General features: G+C 41.0%; 2 protein-coding genes across 2 annotated transcripts; both read right to left on the bottom strand.

The window, feature by feature from the left end:
- Nucleotides 1-319: 319 nt before the first annotated feature.
- On the bottom strand, nucleotides 320-7,388 carry rabl2 (RAB, member of RAS oncogene family-like 2). The gene is made up of 8 exons (XM_080736340.1): nucleotides 7,237-7,388; nucleotides 6,860-6,889; nucleotides 5,071-5,150; nucleotides 4,027-4,106; nucleotides 3,143-3,254; nucleotides 2,533-2,630; nucleotides 1,589-1,672; nucleotides 320-686 (listed from the first exon to the last, which is right to left on the bottom strand). The coding sequence occupies exons 1-8, from the start codon at nucleotides 7,341-7,343 to the stop codon at nucleotides 606-608; spliced, it is 672 nt and encodes a 223-aa protein (XP_080592466.1). The 5' UTR covers nucleotides 7,344-7,388; the 3' UTR covers nucleotides 320-605.
- A 5,128-nt stretch (nucleotides 7,389-12,516) lies between these two features.
- Nucleotides 12,517-18,949, bottom strand: cimap1b (ciliary microtubule associated protein 1B; the record flags this gene model as incomplete). Its single annotated transcript, XM_080736895.1, has 6 exons — nucleotides 12,517-12,618; nucleotides 12,789-12,929; nucleotides 14,925-15,046; nucleotides 16,644-16,745; nucleotides 18,136-18,339; nucleotides 18,838-18,949. 6 exons carry the CDS (start codon nucleotides 18,947-18,949, stop codon nucleotides 12,517-12,519), a joined length of 783 nt encoding a protein of 260 aa, XP_080593021.1.
- Nucleotides 18,950-19,646: the final 697 nt, after the last annotated feature.

Genomic DNA, 19,646 nt, shown 5'->3' with positions numbered 1-19,646 from the left:
CGCTGCAAGCTTGTAGACCTGCTATTTTTGAAAAGTTGTGAAAATGTGTGCAAATCTTTGAATATGTATTTTTTAAGCTTCAGATTTAGCTTCTGGGGGGTCCCTGGAACTAAATGTTTTCAGATGGGGGTCCGTGGCCAAAATACATATCATCTTGGGGGTCCTTCACATGAAAAGGTTAGAGCACCACTGACATAGAAACATAGGTGAGTTAAACCATCAAAGGATTTGAAAAGACAAAAATGTTCAAGATTTTTCAAAAATAGCAAATCTAAACCCCCTCCCTCTATGAAGAACATACATGGGGGGCCCGCAGTGAATCCTTGTACCCAGGGCCCAGAATTTGGTGCGACACCCCTGAGTGCTGAGGTGAAACAATGTAAATGATAAGCCACGTAAAAAGGGAGGTAATGGTCAAAACCAATCAGAAATGACACAAACGCAGTGTGTTCATCCATAATGTCAACCACAGAGAGTCCCAAGTTTATGTGCACAACATCGGCTTGGCCAAAAGCTAACGCTATCAGCCTTCAGTCAACTATGGCGACGAGGATTAACATGTCCATCATGTGATGACAGACCCAGTGATGAGTGGGGTCACATACTCAAATTAAGTCTGGACTCTCTGTCTTCAGTTCATCGTTGGCTGCCTCTGAGTCCTCTTCCTTCTTCTCCAGCTCAAAGTTCTACAAGATGGGCACAGAAGGCAACACCGAGTCAAATTCACACACGCACATGTGGCGTTTCAAGTCAAAATGTGTCCGTAGTTTACTTTGCACAGAGGATTTAATTCGTTACAATTTCTGCCACCCAACCTTTGTGAAAGCCATGTTCTGCATTTACTTTTAAAGATGGGATTTGTGGTTCTTTGAAGTGAGCCTGATCTCTGGGATCCGTTCCTTTCAAAGAGCCGTTCAAAAGACTGGCTCATTTTAGTTACTTTGTCAATTTTTATTATAATTAGAAATCACTTCAACCGTATATACTTTAATCATTGGAAAACTTGTGAAATGGGACATTCTACATAATGAGTCCTTTCTACTATGGTACTTTAAGTGTGACAGAGTATTTCTACATTGCAGTATTGATACGTTTACTTAAGTAAAGACTTTACTCTCCCTCCTCAGAAAAAGGAACGGCTCCCTACTGCGAACCGGATCCCATTGTTCATTTCAAAGAGCCGTTCAAAAGACTTGATTCATTCGCGAACGCCCCATCTCTATTTATTTTCCACGAGAGAGCGAAAACTAAACGGTTTATCATGCTGCTCACGGCTGAGCGAAGAGAAGAATACATTGACTTGTTAATCCACGTGTTACCATAAAGCGAACATCTTCTTCACCCTACAAAAACAATCATACTAAAATATGATCATATTTACTGTGGGCAAAATGGCAACAGCAGATCAAATACAAATTATGGCATCTCATAAAGGCAAACACTGCATGACTGATGTGCAATTATATCCTGCCGGTAAACAAACCATTAACTCGGTTACAGTCACAGATAAATAAAACCCCTTCTTGTGTGATGAAAAGCACCGTGTCTGAATGCCATTTTCGTAATGGGAGGAAGGTAAAACACTTACCTCTAGTTCCTGCATCACCTCATCCATGAAGTCACTGGGATTCTGTTTGTAGTCCACAGCTCGCTTTATCATGTCTCGGAACATCTGTTGTCACAAACAGATTATTGCATTATGTTTAGAACGGGATACATATTCCCTCAAAACCAACACTAACCCCAACCCCATGGTAGTGAGTTCAGGCTAAATTAAAGTGACCAACCTGAAAGTAAAAGTCAATTATGTTTGTATCTAATATGGTCTTTGTCAGTGTAATAATATAGATAAAGACACTTTGATTATGTATGGTAGTTATGTCATGTGGTGTTCCCCTGAGCTTATGATGCAATATGACCAGCATGTATAATACTTCATAAACCTTGTTATAAGTTATTTTGCAAAATTATAAACATGTACAGTATGATGAGTGTTATGAAGCCTTATAAGTGCAATATAATGCATTATAAATGTGAGTATAATGCACTATAGACCTGACCTTCAAGTAAAGTGTTAACATGCTATTTTATGTACAGTACATAGGAGCAACCCAATGGAACAGCTTGGAAACGTCTTCTAATCTGAGGACTTTTAAGTAACAATGTTCTGGTTACTGGAAAAAGTTCCAGTATAATTCAGTACGTTTATTTCTTTTAATTTTGTTTGGAAAGGGCTTTGTTCCACCATTTTATGTTCAATGCTCTGAAATGGAACGCTACACAGAAGGTACTTTTTTCCTTGTGTGCATTCTCAGAGGCAGCTGTTTACCACCCCTGGAAAAAGGTGTGTGATAGATGGAATGAAACTGGAGAACAGAGACTAAGATGGAAGATGAGAGAAAGAGTGATTGAGGCAAGTTGGTGGGGAACATGTCCGTATGTTTTTCTAGGGTTGACCATTAGACAAACACTGCTCAAAACTGTAAGAGAGAGACAGCGTGAGAGTGTGGGAGCTAGAGGAATTCTTCTCACCTTAACTACATTAGTTCCATCAGCAGCTGACACAAAGTAGAAAGGAAGTCCCTGCTTCTTAGCAAAGTTGAAGCTCTTCTGTGTTATCTTGGAATCAGCTGCAAGGACACCAGAAAAAAACAACACAAAGAACACATCTTCAGTTCAAGAAGTACAATTCACGCAATAGGAGAAAAGGTCACACTTCAGCAGACTACGGATGCTTACTCTGCTTTTCTCAAACAAAGGCGCAAACAAATCAGTCAGCTTCATACAGTCTATGGGTACAAAAGGGGGCATGCATGGACTTATACGTATATGGGCATACACTAATGACATCAGGGATTTCTATATATGGGCATGAAAGGGAAAGGGACATGGACAGATACAGAGATCTCCACCTATGGGCATATACAATAGGTCGGATCGGTGGTGCGACATAGGTGTGAGGGCCACGTAGCAGTCTGAAACACTAGGCTTTTAAAAAACATTAAAAAATGTTCACATGCCCACCATGTTGAAAGAGGTTAAACCGCGAGATACATTGGCTGCACAATTGCCGAAACTGATGTAATAAAGTAAAATAATTTCCCATATATCGGCCAAACTGATGTATCGCTAAGCTACTCACCATCGATTTTGTTGGCGACCACACAACATGGTATCTCTGGTCTGTACTCTCTCAGTTCCTTGTACCAGTTAGCCAGGTTTTTATAGGTGATCTTCCTTTGGACGTCAAACACCTTAGGAAAACAAATACAAAATGATTATGTCTGCTTTGAAGACAGCCCAGTATCACTATACAATCCACAAACTCAATACTGCTACATTAGTGGTTTGCACCTACAAGACAATGGCGGGCCACGCCCACCAAAATACCTGCATGCATCTCAAAGAATGAAACCATATTCGTTTTCCATAATCCTTCCATAAAGAACACAATCAGGCTTTATATCTAGCCTCTAAAAAGATCCATATTGAATCATTTGTTTTAAATAAGAACCATGCGAGTTGGGTTCTCTATCAGGAACCATACCGTATGTACTGTAGGAGCTTTTTTGTCACCTTTTTCTGTTCCATCATACCTGTCAACTTTCTGCTATTCTGTCTATTACTAGTCTTTTCTGCTATATTTGAAGGCTGTCTACTACTGTGCTCCTGCTTTGTAAGGACACAAAACATGTAATTTATCCAGCCCTCAAAGTATAATTCACCCTCACCCACTACACAATCCTTTTGAGTGGTCGCAGGTGTTCGCTGTCACCTGTCAATCACTGTCTTTAGCGCTAGCCAGAATGTCAGAGGAGGGTTCCTCTACTCTGAACAAAAACCTATTGAATGGAGCATTATCCTTTCTGACACCAGCACTGGGGAAACAGCTAAACTAGCGGCCGTTCATATGAACTTTCTCTTGAAGTCTCTTCATATATCGCCTCAATTTGGGCCCTTGCTCTGGATAAGAGTGTCTGCAGAACGCCTACATTTGTAAAACAAATAACTAGGAATGTATGTTACCATGATACAGGCATGTGCTTTATGGTAGTAGGAAGGATGCATGCTCTGAAACCTCTCCTGGCCAGCGGTATCCCAGAAATCTGTGGGAGAAATACAATCACGGCCTCGTTTGAAACACAATTTTATACAATATGTAGTGGGGGTCCCTGCTTTATCTATCTCTCAGGTAGCCTAATAGGGAATAGGGAAAATTAGCAGAATACCTGTCAAATCTGGGAATAAATTCCTTACCAAACAATTTCTTCACCAATGTGTTTGTAAAGGTGTCTAGTAACATATCTAACAAAGATTGAAATTCAACATCCCTAGCTAAATGTTTGACAGCCAGGGTAATTCTGGGTCTCATTCACTTACTATACACTGTACTATAAGGGGGAAAAGAATCACTCACAAAAATATGCTTTAATTGGGATGTGAGGGGTATAACTAGGTGTTTTTAATTATTCTGAATCCATTGCATCATTTGTTTTGCACAAAAAACATTTCTTGGGCCAAAAATGGACCCCATACACCTTGTGAAAAGTGATGACTCATCACTAAACCATCGTTTTTTTGCGTCTGTTTTTGGCCCAATGAATGTTTTTCATGCAAAACAAATGCTTGCAATGGATTCAGAATAATTAAAAACACCTAGTTAGACCCCGAACATGCTGGGAGTGATTGTTTCCCTTATAGTACAGTGTAGTGTAGTACTAGTGAATGAGACCCAGAATTACCCTAGCTGTCAAATATTTTGCTAGGGATGTTGAATTTCAATCTTTGTTAGATATGCTACTAGACACCTTTACGAACACATTGGTGAAGAAATTGTTTGGTAAGGAATTTATTCCCAGGGTTTTATTAAAATTCCCTGACTATAAGGGGTCCTTGACCTGAAAACATTGAGGACAACTGGGCTAGATAGTAAAAAAAAAAAAAGGGGGCACAATTATTTTATTCTGGTTTCTCAGACATTGTAACAACTTTAATCATAATAATATTGAGCACAAAGTAAATGCATTATGGCAGCTACATAATACAGTATGATGACAAAGTTATACCCACCAACGATGACAGTCTTGTTTCCTACAGTGGCTGTGTGTTTGTAGAGGGTCAGAGCATATGTTGACAGCTGTTGGGGACGACTACATTAGAGTTAAGGCTCTTATCTTCCATCACAGTTGATCCATTCACTTTTCTAACTGCACCAACAAATGGTATAAATCTAAGGTCATACTAGGTTTAACACAGCGATTCTCAAGCCCACCAAAGACAAGGCCCCTGGATATTGCAAAGTGGGGCCCCAAATAATTGTTTTTATTGATAACATAACATTAAAATAAAATAATGTATTTAAATACCTTGAGAATTCGGGGACTGCCCATATATCCGAAGGTTCATTAATCCGAAGGTTCATTAGTCCGAATTTAGTTAGGGTTACTGAGATTAAGGTTAGGGTTAGGGTTAGAGTTAGGCATAGTATTCTTAACAAATTCAGACTAATGAACCTTCGGACATGGCACCGAGAGTTAATATTAAAGTCATATAATCCGATGAGGGATGGCATAAAAAAGGGATGAAAATAATTCCTTTCATGCTTTCAATTCATTCATAAAGTATACTTATACCAGTTCCATGTATTATTGATTTGATTGATCATTAAAATAAACGTGCTCTGAAAATGCACATGGCCCACCCATCTGCTGCTGTGTTAAGTGGTCACCCCACGGAGGTTGTGGGTTCGAATCCACCGTGGTGGAACTGGCCTTGTCGGGCGTCTATGCCGACATAATTGGCCCGAGGGAAGCCGGGCAGGGAGGGTGATATTGGTCATTGCATGTACTAGGGCTGTCACAATTATTACATAATCGTCTAATCGCAATTATATGAGGTAATCGCAATTATTTTGCATAATCGTCATAATCGTTTCCATGTTGAGAAATGTTAATATAGTTTCAAACACTTTCAATAAGTAGTGGAAATAGCCGATATACAAGCTCACAACGCGTCACATTTTTAAGTATAAAGTTGTCAATATGTCAGTAATTTATTTGTATATTTAAGTTATGTGTCATATCTGCCATGTGCAACTTCAAAGCCTAAAAGCCAAACAGAAATGTAATTGTCAACGACAAATACACAATTAAATCGTTAATTGCAATTATTTGAGTGACAATTAATCGTCATGTAAAATGTCATAACTGTGACAGCCCTAGCATGTACTCCTATGGGCTGGGGCGGCACCTGTCAGCAGGGAGTGTTGGGCGGGAGGAGTAGGACGAAGCGTACATCCTCCTGGTGGGGGCTCCTCACTGGCAGGTGAGTCAGTAGGATACAACAGCAGTGACAACACAGAAATGTGTGTGGGGAGGAACCAATTGGCATAACGACTAAATTAGTAAGTAGTAGTAAGCCTTGCTGAGCCATGAGGCCCATAGGGCAGGAGCCTATCTCCTGGGGAGAAAGAAAAAGGGGTACAAAATGATACTCTAATAAAATAAAATAAAGAGTACCCTAATTGCTGGACTATAAGCTGGACTATAATAACAAATGTTTACATAATATAAGCTGCACCTGACTATAAGCCGCAGGTGTCCTTCCTGCTTCCTGCTAGAGCGCCCCTGGTGGCCATTAGCTGTAAAAATCTATATATAAATCCTTGTTAAAGACCATTGTAAAACTAACTAACTGGCCGTTAGCTGTAAAAATCTTTATATAAGCCGTTGTATAAGCTGCAGGGTTCAAAGCATGGGAAAAAAGCTGCGGCTTATAGTCCGGCAAATACGGTAGTCAGATGGGTGGGCTGGGAACACTTTGAATATTTTCAAGTGGTTGGTAATGAGAGAAAGGATACTATCCATCCATGAGGAACCTTTCCATTAACCTATTAGATGGGAAACAGAAGGCAGTTGTCAACACTCAACAAAGCTAAATACATACATTCACAGGAGAATACACCCAGGGGTGGAAGGTAACTACCACCAGTACATTTACTCATGTTCTACTATTACAATGTATTACATTTTAACTTTTACTTGAGTAGCCTATATATTTTTCTATACTTTAAACTTTTAGTCCAAATATTGCACATTTTGCCCCTCTACAACAATAAAAACTTCAGTTATTAGGCCTATTACAAAAAATACAATATGACCTAGTTTATACTTTGATTATTGTAAGTGTTTTGACTTTGTGACGGTGTAAACAACTATACTTTAAGATTGCACTTACTTGGATTTACCAACAGCACTGTCTCCTAAACAGATGATCTTCACTTGTTCGTCTGCGTCATATTTCTCTTGGTCCATTTCAGAGATTTTACTGGGGTCTCCGGCCATTTTCCTTTCTCTTTGATAAGGATTAACTTGCCAAGAGAAATCCGTCAGTTGGCTAACGTTTAGTGGCTAGTTTTAGCCTCCTATTTACTACGAGATTACGCTTTAAATTAGCTTTTCACTGGACTGGATTAACTAACTCACATTGACGTTGAATGGGTTTGGCAAATGTTCGACCCGTTCGTCACTCAACGCATCGTGGAATGTAGTTCAAACCATTAACCTGTGGTCTATTTTAGTATTTTACCTGTAAATCTGGAGCTGGAAGTGGACTGCTGGCTAATATTGGTTAGCGTCATGGGTTTAGCATAACACACTGCCATTAAAATGCAGCGACTCGACACACTCTGGTAATCCACCGGTGAGATGTATCTTCATCTATCACAGTTAAGCTATCACAGTTAAGCAAATCATCATGACAATCGTTCAGCCTAAAATGAATGTTTCTCACTGGTCTTTTAGGTCCAGGTTGCTCTTGCTCTCATCAGCATTGGATTCAAGCGACTGTATGGTTTCTATGCAACGGGGACGCTTGAAGGACCACGTCCTCATGAACCCTGCTGTCCTTAGAGATGCCTGTTTCTAATACAGCTGTTTGCTGGAAACTCCGTGTTATTGTTGTGGCAGTGCAGGATTCAGAGATTAATTAAGTAATAATAAATAACAGTAACGCATATGTTTTATTGTTACCCATAATTATTATTATTATTATTTATATTAAAACTATTCATATAATATATAACTAGACAGGTGCAATGTGCAATATTCTGGGACATTTTTCCACTTGCCACAACAAATTGTGACCATAAAACCTTTCTGGGGAAAATAAAAAAGCTAAGGGAGAAGTCGTGTTTTAAAGAAGGGTACCACTGGAGAAAAATAGGGGAGGGTCATGCCTTTTCTAATTTTATTCCAAGGGAGGGTCAGCACATTTTTCTTTTTTCTTTTTTTTTTCTTTTTTTGTCCAAGGGATTTCATACCATTTTTTATGGTATGAAATAGTCCGTTTTTATATGTAGACAATATCGACCAATAATTGCTCCTTTTTTTCCCAATTTCAAAGAGTGTTTATTAAATGTACGACATGTAGTATATCATAGCCTATAACAAAATATTAAAATTAATAATGACATGATTGTGATGATGTGGTCCACCGGCTGGGCTCTACTCAATTGAGAGGCATATTCATGTGTCATGTCATGTGACTCTTATTTTATTTATTTAATACAACCCACACGCACATTTTTTTAAACTAAATGTTGTAGCTGTGGTTACTGTAAACTACATTTCTCCCAGGGGTAATTGGGTAAACATGTAGTTTGTTCGAACTACTGCCATGTAGTTTACAAGCTGCACTTTCAAAGTAGCTCCCCCAACACTCATGATGATGTCAATATCATTGTCAGTATCATGGTCAGTATCATAGTCAGCATCATAGCCGCAGCCGGTTTCATGCCAGTATCATGGTCAGTATCATGTCAGTATCATAGTCTAGTATCATGGTCAGTATCATGTCAGTATCATAGTCCAGTATCATGGTCAGTAACTCAGTATCATGTCATTATCGCATTACATACATTGCATTACATTTAATAGGTATATATATATATGCGTTAAATAGGTACACATTCAGATAATAATAAAGGTATTTAAAAACTTTTTATAAATGCTTTTTAAATATTCTTTTGTAAAAACATGTAGGCTTGCAGAAAACCAAAAAGGGTTCGGTAATGGACTGCTTAAAGGGCTAAACTGCCAGAGACAAACAGCACAGATAGCTAGGGTGTGGGAACGACAATGCAATTTGACATATAGATTTGACATATGGCCCAACCCAAGTGCATGCCACTAAAACAGTGGAGCACTAGGGTGTCCTTAGGCCTATGGGAGTGTCGCCACTCCGACAATAAGAAGTCAATTTCGGAGTGGCGACATGTCGGAATGGAGAGAGCCTCCTGGGAACAACAATGCAATTTGACATATAGATTTGACATACTGCCCAACCCAAGTGCGTGCCACTAAAACAGTGGAGGTGGAGCACAGATAGCTAGGGTGTGGGAACGACAATGCAATTTGACATATAGATTTGACATATGGCCCAACCCAAGTGCGTGCCACTAAAACAGTGGGAGGAATTCTGCGTGTTGATATTCAGGATAACACACCCTCTTGTGTGATAGGCCTATTGCTTAAAAGTGCTATACCAAATGTGAGATGGAGCATGACTGATTTAAGCAGTCACACCGGGCCTGAGTCAAATTATAACTGGAGCTGGGTGTGGCTGCGCAGTGTGCACCGTTGTGCATGGAGGTAATCAAGGCACAACAGGATCTCGTCATCATCTCCAAAAACATTCAGGAGAGCCACAGTCCGGACAGAAGAGAACCATCTGCTCTACTGTGTGAAATGTTGTTTTATCTTTTATTTTTATGGAGGAACAATATACACCAAAGGCGTGGCAGGCAGCATGCATGTAGCAAAAATGCCTAACGTTGAGCTCCTAGCTTGTTGCTCGTTCGTAACAGTCAGTAAATCATGTCATTATCATGGTCAGTATCATGTCACCAGTAAGACTCCCTAATCGGGAGATAAGCGACCGTCAGGTCGCAGCTGTGATTTTAGGGCAAAATGTGTAGGAGCAGTGTCCAGAAAATGTGTTTGAAAAAATATATGGGACAGATCCATGTTGATGACATGAGTGTAGACATACTGTGTACCGATTTGCGTAATTTTAGGGCAGAATCTGTAGGGGCAGTGTCCAAAAATGTGTTTGAAAAAGTCGGCCTGATGGTGGCGCTATATGGGACAGATCAATATTGATGGCATGAGTGTAGACATACTGTGTACCGATTTGCGTGATTTTAGGGCAAAATCTGTCGGAGCAGTGTCCAAAAATGTGTTTGAAAAAATGGGCCTGATGGTGGCGCTATATGGGACAGATTCATGTTGACGGCTCTCTTGGCGCCGCCGAGGCGGGTGCGTGGGTACCGGCCCCGGCTCTCCCGGTCGCTCCTAGCCCGAGTTACGGCATTTTATGTGTGCTGCAGTGGCGGGGGTCCTCCACTAGGGGTGCGACCACTTTTGCATCCATTCTGGACCACCAGGAGTCGGTGGTCCCTGGGAATTCCCCGTGAACAGCCCCGTTGGGGTGGTCATTGGTCATTTTAGCACTTTTTGGCGGCGGCGACAGGGGGTCCCTGGGGGTCCTTGGAGCTCCGGGGGTCCCGGGAGGGGTGGAGGTTGTGGATTGGCAGGCAAGGAGTGTGTGTGCAAAGTTTGGCATGGATTGGGGCAACGGTGGCAGAGATATGAGTTGGGGAAAAGTGTGACATGACGGGCAGACTGACAGACTGACAGACAGCCTGTCGAGGTTTTGGTAGTAACTGCGACCTGACGGTCGCAATTATCATGGTCATGTATCATGCCAGTATCATGGTCAGTATCATGTCAGTATCATAGTTCAGTATCATGGTCAGTAACTCAGTATCATGTCATTATCGTGGTCAGTATCATGCTGTCACTAATAGTTTTATGAACGTGATTTCATCTAAGGACCCTGATAGGTGTAAAACATTTGTTTAAATAATACTCAACTGCAGAGCCAAATATGGAGCCACACGCTGACCGAGATTCAAGTCAAAGATGGTTTATTCCGAGGAGCCTCATGAGAGAGCTTTCTTTGAGCTCCACAGGAGCGACAGGCATAATTATACAGACATTATTGTCTCTGGAGGTATTACATACGTCATTGGTCAAATTCTACACATCAATTGAACCCTCATGCCAGAAGCTTGTGTCATCATCCGATATACAAGACAATAGAGTAGACATTAACTTATGAACCCTTGTTGTAAAAAAAAACAAAGGTGTCCTTTAAGCCAAGACCAGGAGGTGGCCAAGGACATCTCCTGCTGAGTTGGCTGTCAGCACACCAGACAGCAGATAATGAGTTGTTGAACTTCTAGCATATTTATCTATGAGTCAGTGACCATCTGCAGTTTGTTGATTATGTTAGCACATAAATGTAAGTGAAAGGGCAATTTGATTATATGTGACAGCATCCAAATTTGATAAGCTAAAATAGATTTAACAATGACAAGACAATTCTCTAATAACTCTTCAGTCATACAAAAGTACAAGATACATTTTTATCAGACACTGCACAATCCTCAAAATTAAATCTAAGGCAAAATTAGTTTAGCATCGAGGCATTGCAGAGCCATGACTATGAGGACAGAGAGAGCTTATCTAGATTTGTCCAGGTTATGTGAAAATTCCCTCCTCCATTCCCTCCTCTAGTGTCTGTCTAATTAAATACCGGTATGTGTCAGACAGCAGCAAACAATTAACTGATACATAGCAGGCTATACCAGTAAGACTCCCTAATAGGGAGATAAGCGACCGTCAGGTCGCATACACAAACTTTAGAAGGCAATGGTAGGCAATCAGGAGGGAATATGGGAAATTGGACAGATCCATGTTGATGACATGACTTTAGAGATACTGTGTAGCGCTTTGAGTGATTTTAGGGCAAAACCTGTAGGAGCAGTGTCCAAAAATGTGTTTTGCAAAAATCAGCCTGATGGTGGCGCTAGATGGGACAGATGCATGTTGATGACATGACTTTAGAGATACTGTGTAGCGCTTTGTGTGATTTTAGGGCAAAATCTGTAAGAGCAGTGTTCAAACGTGTTTTGCAATCGGCCTTATGGTGGCGCTAATTGAGGGCCATGTGAGAAATGAGGGGTTTGGCATGTATTGGGGCAACGGTGGCGGAGATATGATTAGGGGAAAAGTGTGACATGACGGACAGACTGACAGACAGACTGACTGACTGACTGACTGACAGACAGCCGGTGGAGGTTTTGATAGTAAGTGCGTCTTCATTGTTTGAATTGTAGCCTGTGCCCACGAGTATTGACGGAGGGGTCACAAATCACAGAAATAATTGTCTTCCAAGTTAAAATATGGCCGATGTGTGTTCACAGGTGACAAAAAGGAACATCATACAGTATGAAAGGAACAGAGTATGAATTGAATTACTCTCTGCAGTTAAAAATGAGGGTGAAGCCAAATTTATGCTCTGTTGCATGACAGAGTTGCACGATGAAAATAGGAGACTAATTAGAGGCTCATTGTTGGTCCGTTATTTTTTTATTCGATTATGAATCAGACTTCAAAATGCTTGTTCTACCACATCCTCAATTAAAGGTGCAACATACTGTGAATGGCGCACTCCAAAGGTGAAGCTCGGCGCTTTGACTTTTGTGAAAGTCACCTAAAAACATACAAGAGTCAGTTAGTGAAAGAAGAATAACGCTGTGAAAATACTGTGAAATGGATAAATAATTATTCAAAGAACCAAGGACACACACAATAAACTATAGGTCAGTACATTCCAAATTAACTTTTTAAAAGTGAACGATACTGTGTGTTGAAATGTCTCACCTGCTCAGGGTGGTGTGAGCCAGGGCCAGGTTTTCTTGTGCTGTCACCAGGCATAATGTTGCGTCCTGTCATGCTGAAGTGGGGAGGCTTGTATTTGTAGATGCAGGGGTCCACCACTTCGTACGTCCCAGGACCAGGGGTCTGGAGCACAACATGAAGTGCAGAAAAGAGACTGAACTCACATTCAGGTTTCTACACGATGGTATGCTAAATAACTGCGAGACTATTCAATGAAGACAAACAGCTGTTTCAGCAACCGGGTAGGCACCTTATATTGTATACCAGGGGTCTTCAACAGGGGGTCCGGGACCCCCTGTTCGGGGTTCTCAGAGTTACTACAGGGGGTCCTCCAAATGTTTGAGTGATAGAAACCTATTTTTCGCCTTTTTTATATTAACCACTTGAACCCTAGCATCCATATTCTGAGAACCTTAGCCAAAAATTAAGTATTGACAGTTCAAGTGGTTAAATATTTGAAAACACAAATGGACAAGAATCCAAAATACACTGACGATTGTGCTGTCAAACAATGAAACTATATGGAATCTATGAACAGGTTGTGGGGGTCCCTGCTTCATCTCTCTCTCAACTAAGGGGTCCTTGGCCTGAAAACGTTGAAGACCCCTGTTGTATACTGTATATTTTTTGTACATGTACGTAGAAGTACAGGCTTTACTGGTGAAAGTGCAGGACGCACTGGGGGGTGCGAGTCAAGACTATCGTAGACACGAAAGTAAAAGTCAGACTCGATAAAATACTATGATAGTCTTGTTCCAAGGATATAGTTCAACCTGTCATGGATCTGTCTATACGAACAAAACAAGGCAAAATAAATGTCATTATCAGATCAGTTTTAAAGGGGTAAAATAAATCCACTTTTGTCACCCATATCAGACTTCCTATTACTCAGTGGGCATGTAGTTTAAGAAATACAATGCATATGTTATGATAACCTGGCTTTTAAGTCTGTGCATCAGACTCTATTCCTTCATAGAGAATATTGTCAACTTCAGAGCAGGGTTTAATAAATTTGGACCACAACTGTACTACTACGTAGTAGTACGTAGTAGTAGAGGGAGCTCTGCGAGTTACTACTTCTAGAGATTATTGCAAAGGTTAAATCATGCAAAGTCACTCATATCACACTTAATCGGGGCACGTCCTGATAAGACAAACGCCGATAAGGCAAACGCCGATAAGACAAACTCCTTTTTTTTTAAAACCTCCTTTTGTTATGGTGAAATGTGAGCTCACCTGCATCGTGTTTCATTCCATTTATGCACTCCGCCGGCCGCGCGGCCCTGGACCAAGGTCCGCTGGCCTTCGCGCCGCTTGCAATGTCGTGGACAATAACTGTGACATATAACCATTGTATTGCTCAAAATTCTTTATTCATTTCACCATAACAAAAGGAGGCTACTCTGTTGCATTTTTCCTTAACGTAGGGTGACCAGACGTCCCGTTTTACCCGGGACAGTCCCGTTTTCAAGCTACGTGTCCCGGTGTCCCGACAAATATCTCTAAAACACTAATATGTCCCGGTTTTCAACATTCACTACAAAATTGTCCTGGTTTTCGCCATAATTAAAATAATAGTAGCTGTTTTCAGAGGTTGCATAGACATTTATCATGTTCTTTTCATGAAAACATGCTCACCTAACCAATCAGAAAAAAGGAACAAATTAATTGCGTGTCTGAATTCAACACTGAGCCTGTTTGTCAATCACTCACTGCCTGTTTGCAACCCTGCGGTGCGTGTGTGCACGTGCACGAACGTTAGAGAATGGGCACGCGCGTCCGCGGTAACGTGCGCATTGCTTTTAGGGTCCCAGTTTTAGGCAACAAGTGTTTTGCGTCCCGGTTTGAATGGCTGAAAATATGGTCACCCTACCTTAACGGGACAGCAGAAGATCACTACGGTAGGAGACCCGGGCAGTACATTTGCGTTTGCCTTATCAGCGTTTGACTTATCGGCGTTTGACTTAGCGGGATTTTCCCCACTTAATCGTAGTAGGCCTATATTAGTCAAATCCAGTTTAAGATTAATTATTTATCCCTGACCAAAGTAGATTCTATATGCAAAAGATAAACTATTTTCAAAAAAAAAAAAAAAAAAAAAAAACTTTGTTTTGTAACCTTTTGCAGGTCCTCATGGAAGCTGCCAATCTTGTTGCGCCCACATAGAGTATAGTTGGGAGCAGTGTTCTTGATCACAGTTCTGGGCCCGAGCACTGCAGGCAGCATGTAGGCAGCAGGGCCTTGGAGTACAGGGAGAAATGAGAAGTGTACATGTAAGGATTACTGTCCCACAGAACACCACAACACAGTATTTTGTGTCATGTAATAATGTCATCGAAAACTAGTATAATGTAAGCCTATAGGGTGACCATTCTGAAAATCCAAAAAGAGGACACTCTACCCGGCATATATATATATATATAATTTTATCCCCCAATTTTTTTTCTATTACTAGTTTACCGCTCAATTATGCCCTATACCACTAATATCCTATTATGTATTCAATTTTGAGGGGGTTCCAATTGGACCCTTTACAAATCTATTAATAGGCTAGAGATCCACTGATAAAGTATGCCTTTTGGCTCCTGTATGAACGTTCAGCTTTGTAACTAAATAAAAGAGAGGTAGCCCATTATTCAAACCGCCGTATCTTCTGCTTTACAAGGTTGTAGAAAAGATTCTGTCAATTTAGTTAGCAGAAGAGCTCTCACCTCGCACAGACTGTCTTGTAAGCTACTTTGCAGTGTTATGGGCTTGAAGCAGAACTTTTATAATTGTAAAATGCCTAAATGGACACAGAAGACTACCAGCTTTGCTGACAGAACGCTCTGCTTCTCAATGTTGGTCACTCGCACTTTTTGTGCATTTCATCAGTGATTGAAAGCCGCGGTCGTCGCGACCACCTTCGCCTCGCCGATACGCATCCGTAGAGCCGTCTCCCGTCATTTTTAGACCAGGATTGAGGGAGTAGCAGGCAAGATTCCTTCACCAATGTAAACACAGTTGCTGAGGGAGTGAGCATTCGTTTGGCTCTGCGCTGCGCGATCTGCTGCAGTCCAGAGCTCTGCTCTGTCTGCCTCTGATCTGAAAGCGAGACAGGCTGAGGGAGGGAGGGATCGCAGGCAGAGAGTAGTATGAATAATACACGTTCCGGGGTTAGCGCCTCTCACAGTGTGTTTCCAAAAGAACCATTGAACGTGCATTGTAAATGTCCGTGCTTAAACTGTGATATGCGCGAAACCCCGGACATTTGAAGGAATTTATAAAAAAAAACCCGGACCGGCCGGACAGTCCCCTAAAAGAGCACATGTCCGGGCAAAAGAGGACGTATGGTCACCCTACCTATATCGTCCAATTCAAACCAGCAGCGGTAGCAATCTTACTTGTTTTTCGGTTAAATGGGTTACTGAGTAGTGCAAATCATCGCTGTATCTCCATATTGTAACTTTTTATGTTACTTTTGAATCTGAATCCTGCAAACTATAAGACAAATTAGGTTCCCGACAGCAACGATATGTGACCCTAGTCGGGGACGGGGTCCACGTTTATTTCAGACCACACAGCACACTTCTAGTTGGCTGCTTTATCCCGATGCAACTTTGCTGGCTCCACCTCCTATCGCAGTAGGGTAGTTCCTCGCCATAGACAATGCATAATGGAACCTAGAACGTAAAATGTAATACCGCTGCTGGTTCAGTGTAAGGCTAATTTACACTTTGTTGCACAACTGTGTTACTTGACGAAAATAGTTATTTTTTTGGAAAAATGTGGTGATTTCTGTCGAGCGATGCATATAATGAACTATAAATTAGCCCTAACGTGTAACTCTGTAATTACCTGGTGTTTGGTCATTGTGAAACTCCTTGGTTCTGCCAGATATAGAGTAAGCAGGGGCACAGCGGTAAACTGATTTTCCAGATTTGTCTGTGGAGTAGCAGTCTAAAACACCAGACAAAATATCAGTCAACTTAGATTGTGCTAAACTCCACAATCAATACAACATAAATGTATTTTAAAGACCAAAACGTAAATTGTGTATTTTAGATCTTATATGTGATATATTAAACTCTAAAAGATTAAAAAGTAGCCCATCACAGGAAGATTTCTTACACTTATCACTAAATTAAAGCAGGACTATATGTAATGTAACTTTCCTCTTCTGCGGATTTGAACCCGGATTCCTACACCAATGCTGATATTTCTTCCATTGAGCTAATGCCTGCTTGCTAAGGGGATAAATTGAATTTTGACCATCAGGTGACAATTCTTGTCAGATCCTGTGTCCCTGTGAGACATGACCATTGACACGATCTAAATGTCTCATATAGAAGAGCAGCATTCTCTATACTGATTGGACAGAATATTAATTAAAAACATGTTACATAGTGAGGTTTTAACACACAAGATTTTACTGTGTATTGTCTTCACACAAATACAAGAGGCTGATTTGAAGCTGTATTTTGCTGTTTTAATTTTACTGTGTAAGAAGCCAAATAGTATTTCTGAACTCAACATTCTACTGTATTCCTGGTTCTAATTATAAATTCACATGATATTAACATGCTCATTAACAGTATAAACCATTGGTTTGTGAAAACTGAAAAAGCAAAACATTCTTTTCACTCCAAGCAAAGTTCTTTTTTCATAAGCATAGGTGTATTGAAATGTTGACCACACTGCTGAAATTCGTGTTTTTATATAGGACTAGTGCAGTGTCCATTTGGGTAGTGGACACTGTTCAGATCTTGTTCCCATTCAAAGTGGACCAATTCTGGAGAACTGCTCATCCAAACGACTTCACACTCAACACTGCTCTTCCTTGGGTAGTCAGCAATAGACGGGTTTCTTGTTTACAAACATTGAGACTAAATGCACAGCTGACTGTATCATGTAACCAATTCCGTCCAATCCCCAAACCTGTTGTTTTGGGGAGCGCTGGTTTCATTGGCTAATTTTGGTACGGACGCTGCGCACGCATCTAGTTTTATCAGTGTAACGTGGACCAGAAACCCGTCTATACACCAGCCAAGTGTTGAGTAGATCGGATCAATGGTTCTCAATATATGTGAAGGACAGCCAGACACACACACACACACACACACACGCACACACACGCACACACACGCACACACACGCACGTACACGCACACACATAAATACAGAGATTCTGGGAATATATCTATAGTCACTGCAACAATTTAGAAACCAGTAGCCTACTCTGTTTTCTAGGTTTAATTGATCTGTGGGAACCACACCACACACAGTGCTGAAAATCAGCCAACACAGCCTTTTCTAAACCAACTTATGGGGACATTTTCTTTCTTTTAACCTGGTCCAGGGGTCTGGAACAGCCGCGGGTCCCTGGTGCGGCCGTAGAGCGAGTATGCAGGGGAACCATCTCGGCCGACCCTGGTGACGTTGGAAGGGACCAGATATCTCGGTCCAGGGGAGCTGTCAGATCTGAGTTGGCAATGCCGTGTGCCAAAACTGAAAGCTGGCAATTTCTTTTTGGTGGGGTCATGAAAGTTAATACCTGGAGGGAGAGGACAGCTAGAGTACTGTATGTATATTTAGGGCTGTCACGATATGACATTTTACATGACGATTAATTGTCACTCAAATAATTGGCGATTAACGATTTAATTGTGTTTCTGTCGTTGATAATTACATTTCTGTTCGGCTTTAGGCTTTGAAGTTGCATAATGGTAGATATGACACATAACCTAAATGACAAATACATTACTGACATATTTGCCAACTTACTACTTAAAAAAATAACATTGATAGTGGAAATAGCCGATCTACAAGCTCACAACGCGTCGCGATGCGACGCGTTGTGAGCTTGTAGATCGGCTATTTCCACTATTTCTGAAATTTTTCAACATTCACGATTATGACGATTATGACAAAATGATTGCGATAATGTCAAATAATCACGATTAGATGATTATGTAATAATTGTGACAGCCCTATGTATATTACATCTTAAGAAGAAAAATGATTTTGTTGTGTGGTACTGTACATGTGCTACCTGTAGCCCCGGGTAGGGCATATTTTGGCCCTGGGCTGCTGTAGTGAGCTGCTATGGGACCTCTGGGCTTGTGGGGCCTCCAGGAACCAACCCAAATATTAGTGATTGACATGATTAACTAGAAAGATAGAGTTAGAGGGAGAGAGCACATGCATTGCACATTATATCGTCGTTGTCGGGTGAAAACCTTGTATGTCCAAAACCGTTCGTTTTGTATTTATCCTTTTAAAAAAGATTTATACTAGTGAAAACAGCCGATCTACAAGCACACAACGCCTCGCGGTGCGAGGCGTTGTGTGCTTGTAGATCTGCTGTTTTCACTACTTTTGTGCGACGCACTTGTATGATGAGGCAGGGCTTTGCTTTGCGAAAGAACGTACACATTTGAAACTTGGAGATACAAGGTTTCCACCCGACAACGACGATATGTTTTAATTAGGCTGACTGGATTTTCCTGGATTTCATTAAACAAGAAGACAGCATACAAAACCAGTAGGCTTGGTTCAAACATAGACTAGCCTAGATACAGTATATCCCATATGCATGTACGTTGTCTAACATGCTATAGGCTAAGACAGATTCAGATTTTTTAATTTTTACCAATGGTTTCCCAGATTGGTTACAGTGCTTCTCAGCAGTCCTATAGTGTCAGCCAATGTTTGAATTCACAGCCTACTGTATTAGTCACAAGCGTCTTTCTGATATTTGTGCAGACATGACACAAGGAATGGAGACGACCTGGACACTCCAGCATGCAAAACTGAGAGAAACAAGAAATCACCAATCCCATTCATGTGCAGACTCTTAAA

This window comes from Nannobrachium achirus, assembly GCF_963921795.1.
Source record: "Nannobrachium achirus genome assembly, chromosome: 11".
In the NCBI taxonomy this organism is placed as follows: domain Eukaryota; kingdom Metazoa; phylum Chordata; class Actinopteri; order Myctophiformes; family Myctophidae; genus Nannobrachium; species Nannobrachium achirus.
This window is presented reverse-complemented; position numbering and strand designations above follow the sequence as displayed.

Excerpts from the sequence above, each read along its gene's own strand:
- rabl2 (XM_080736340.1), bottom strand. The coding sequence starts at position 7,343 with ATGGCCGGAGACCCCAGTAAAATCTCTGAAATGGACCAAGAGAAATAT. Across the intron at positions 5,151-6,859 it reads AGGTTCCTCATGGATGGATA|TCGTCCCCAACAGCTGTCAA; the intron begins GTATCCTTTCTC and ends ACTCTAATGTAG. Across the intron at positions 2,631-3,142 it reads GGTCGCCAACAAAATCGATG|CTGATTCCAAGATAACACAG; the intron begins GTGAGTAGCTTA and ends GTGTCCTTGCAG.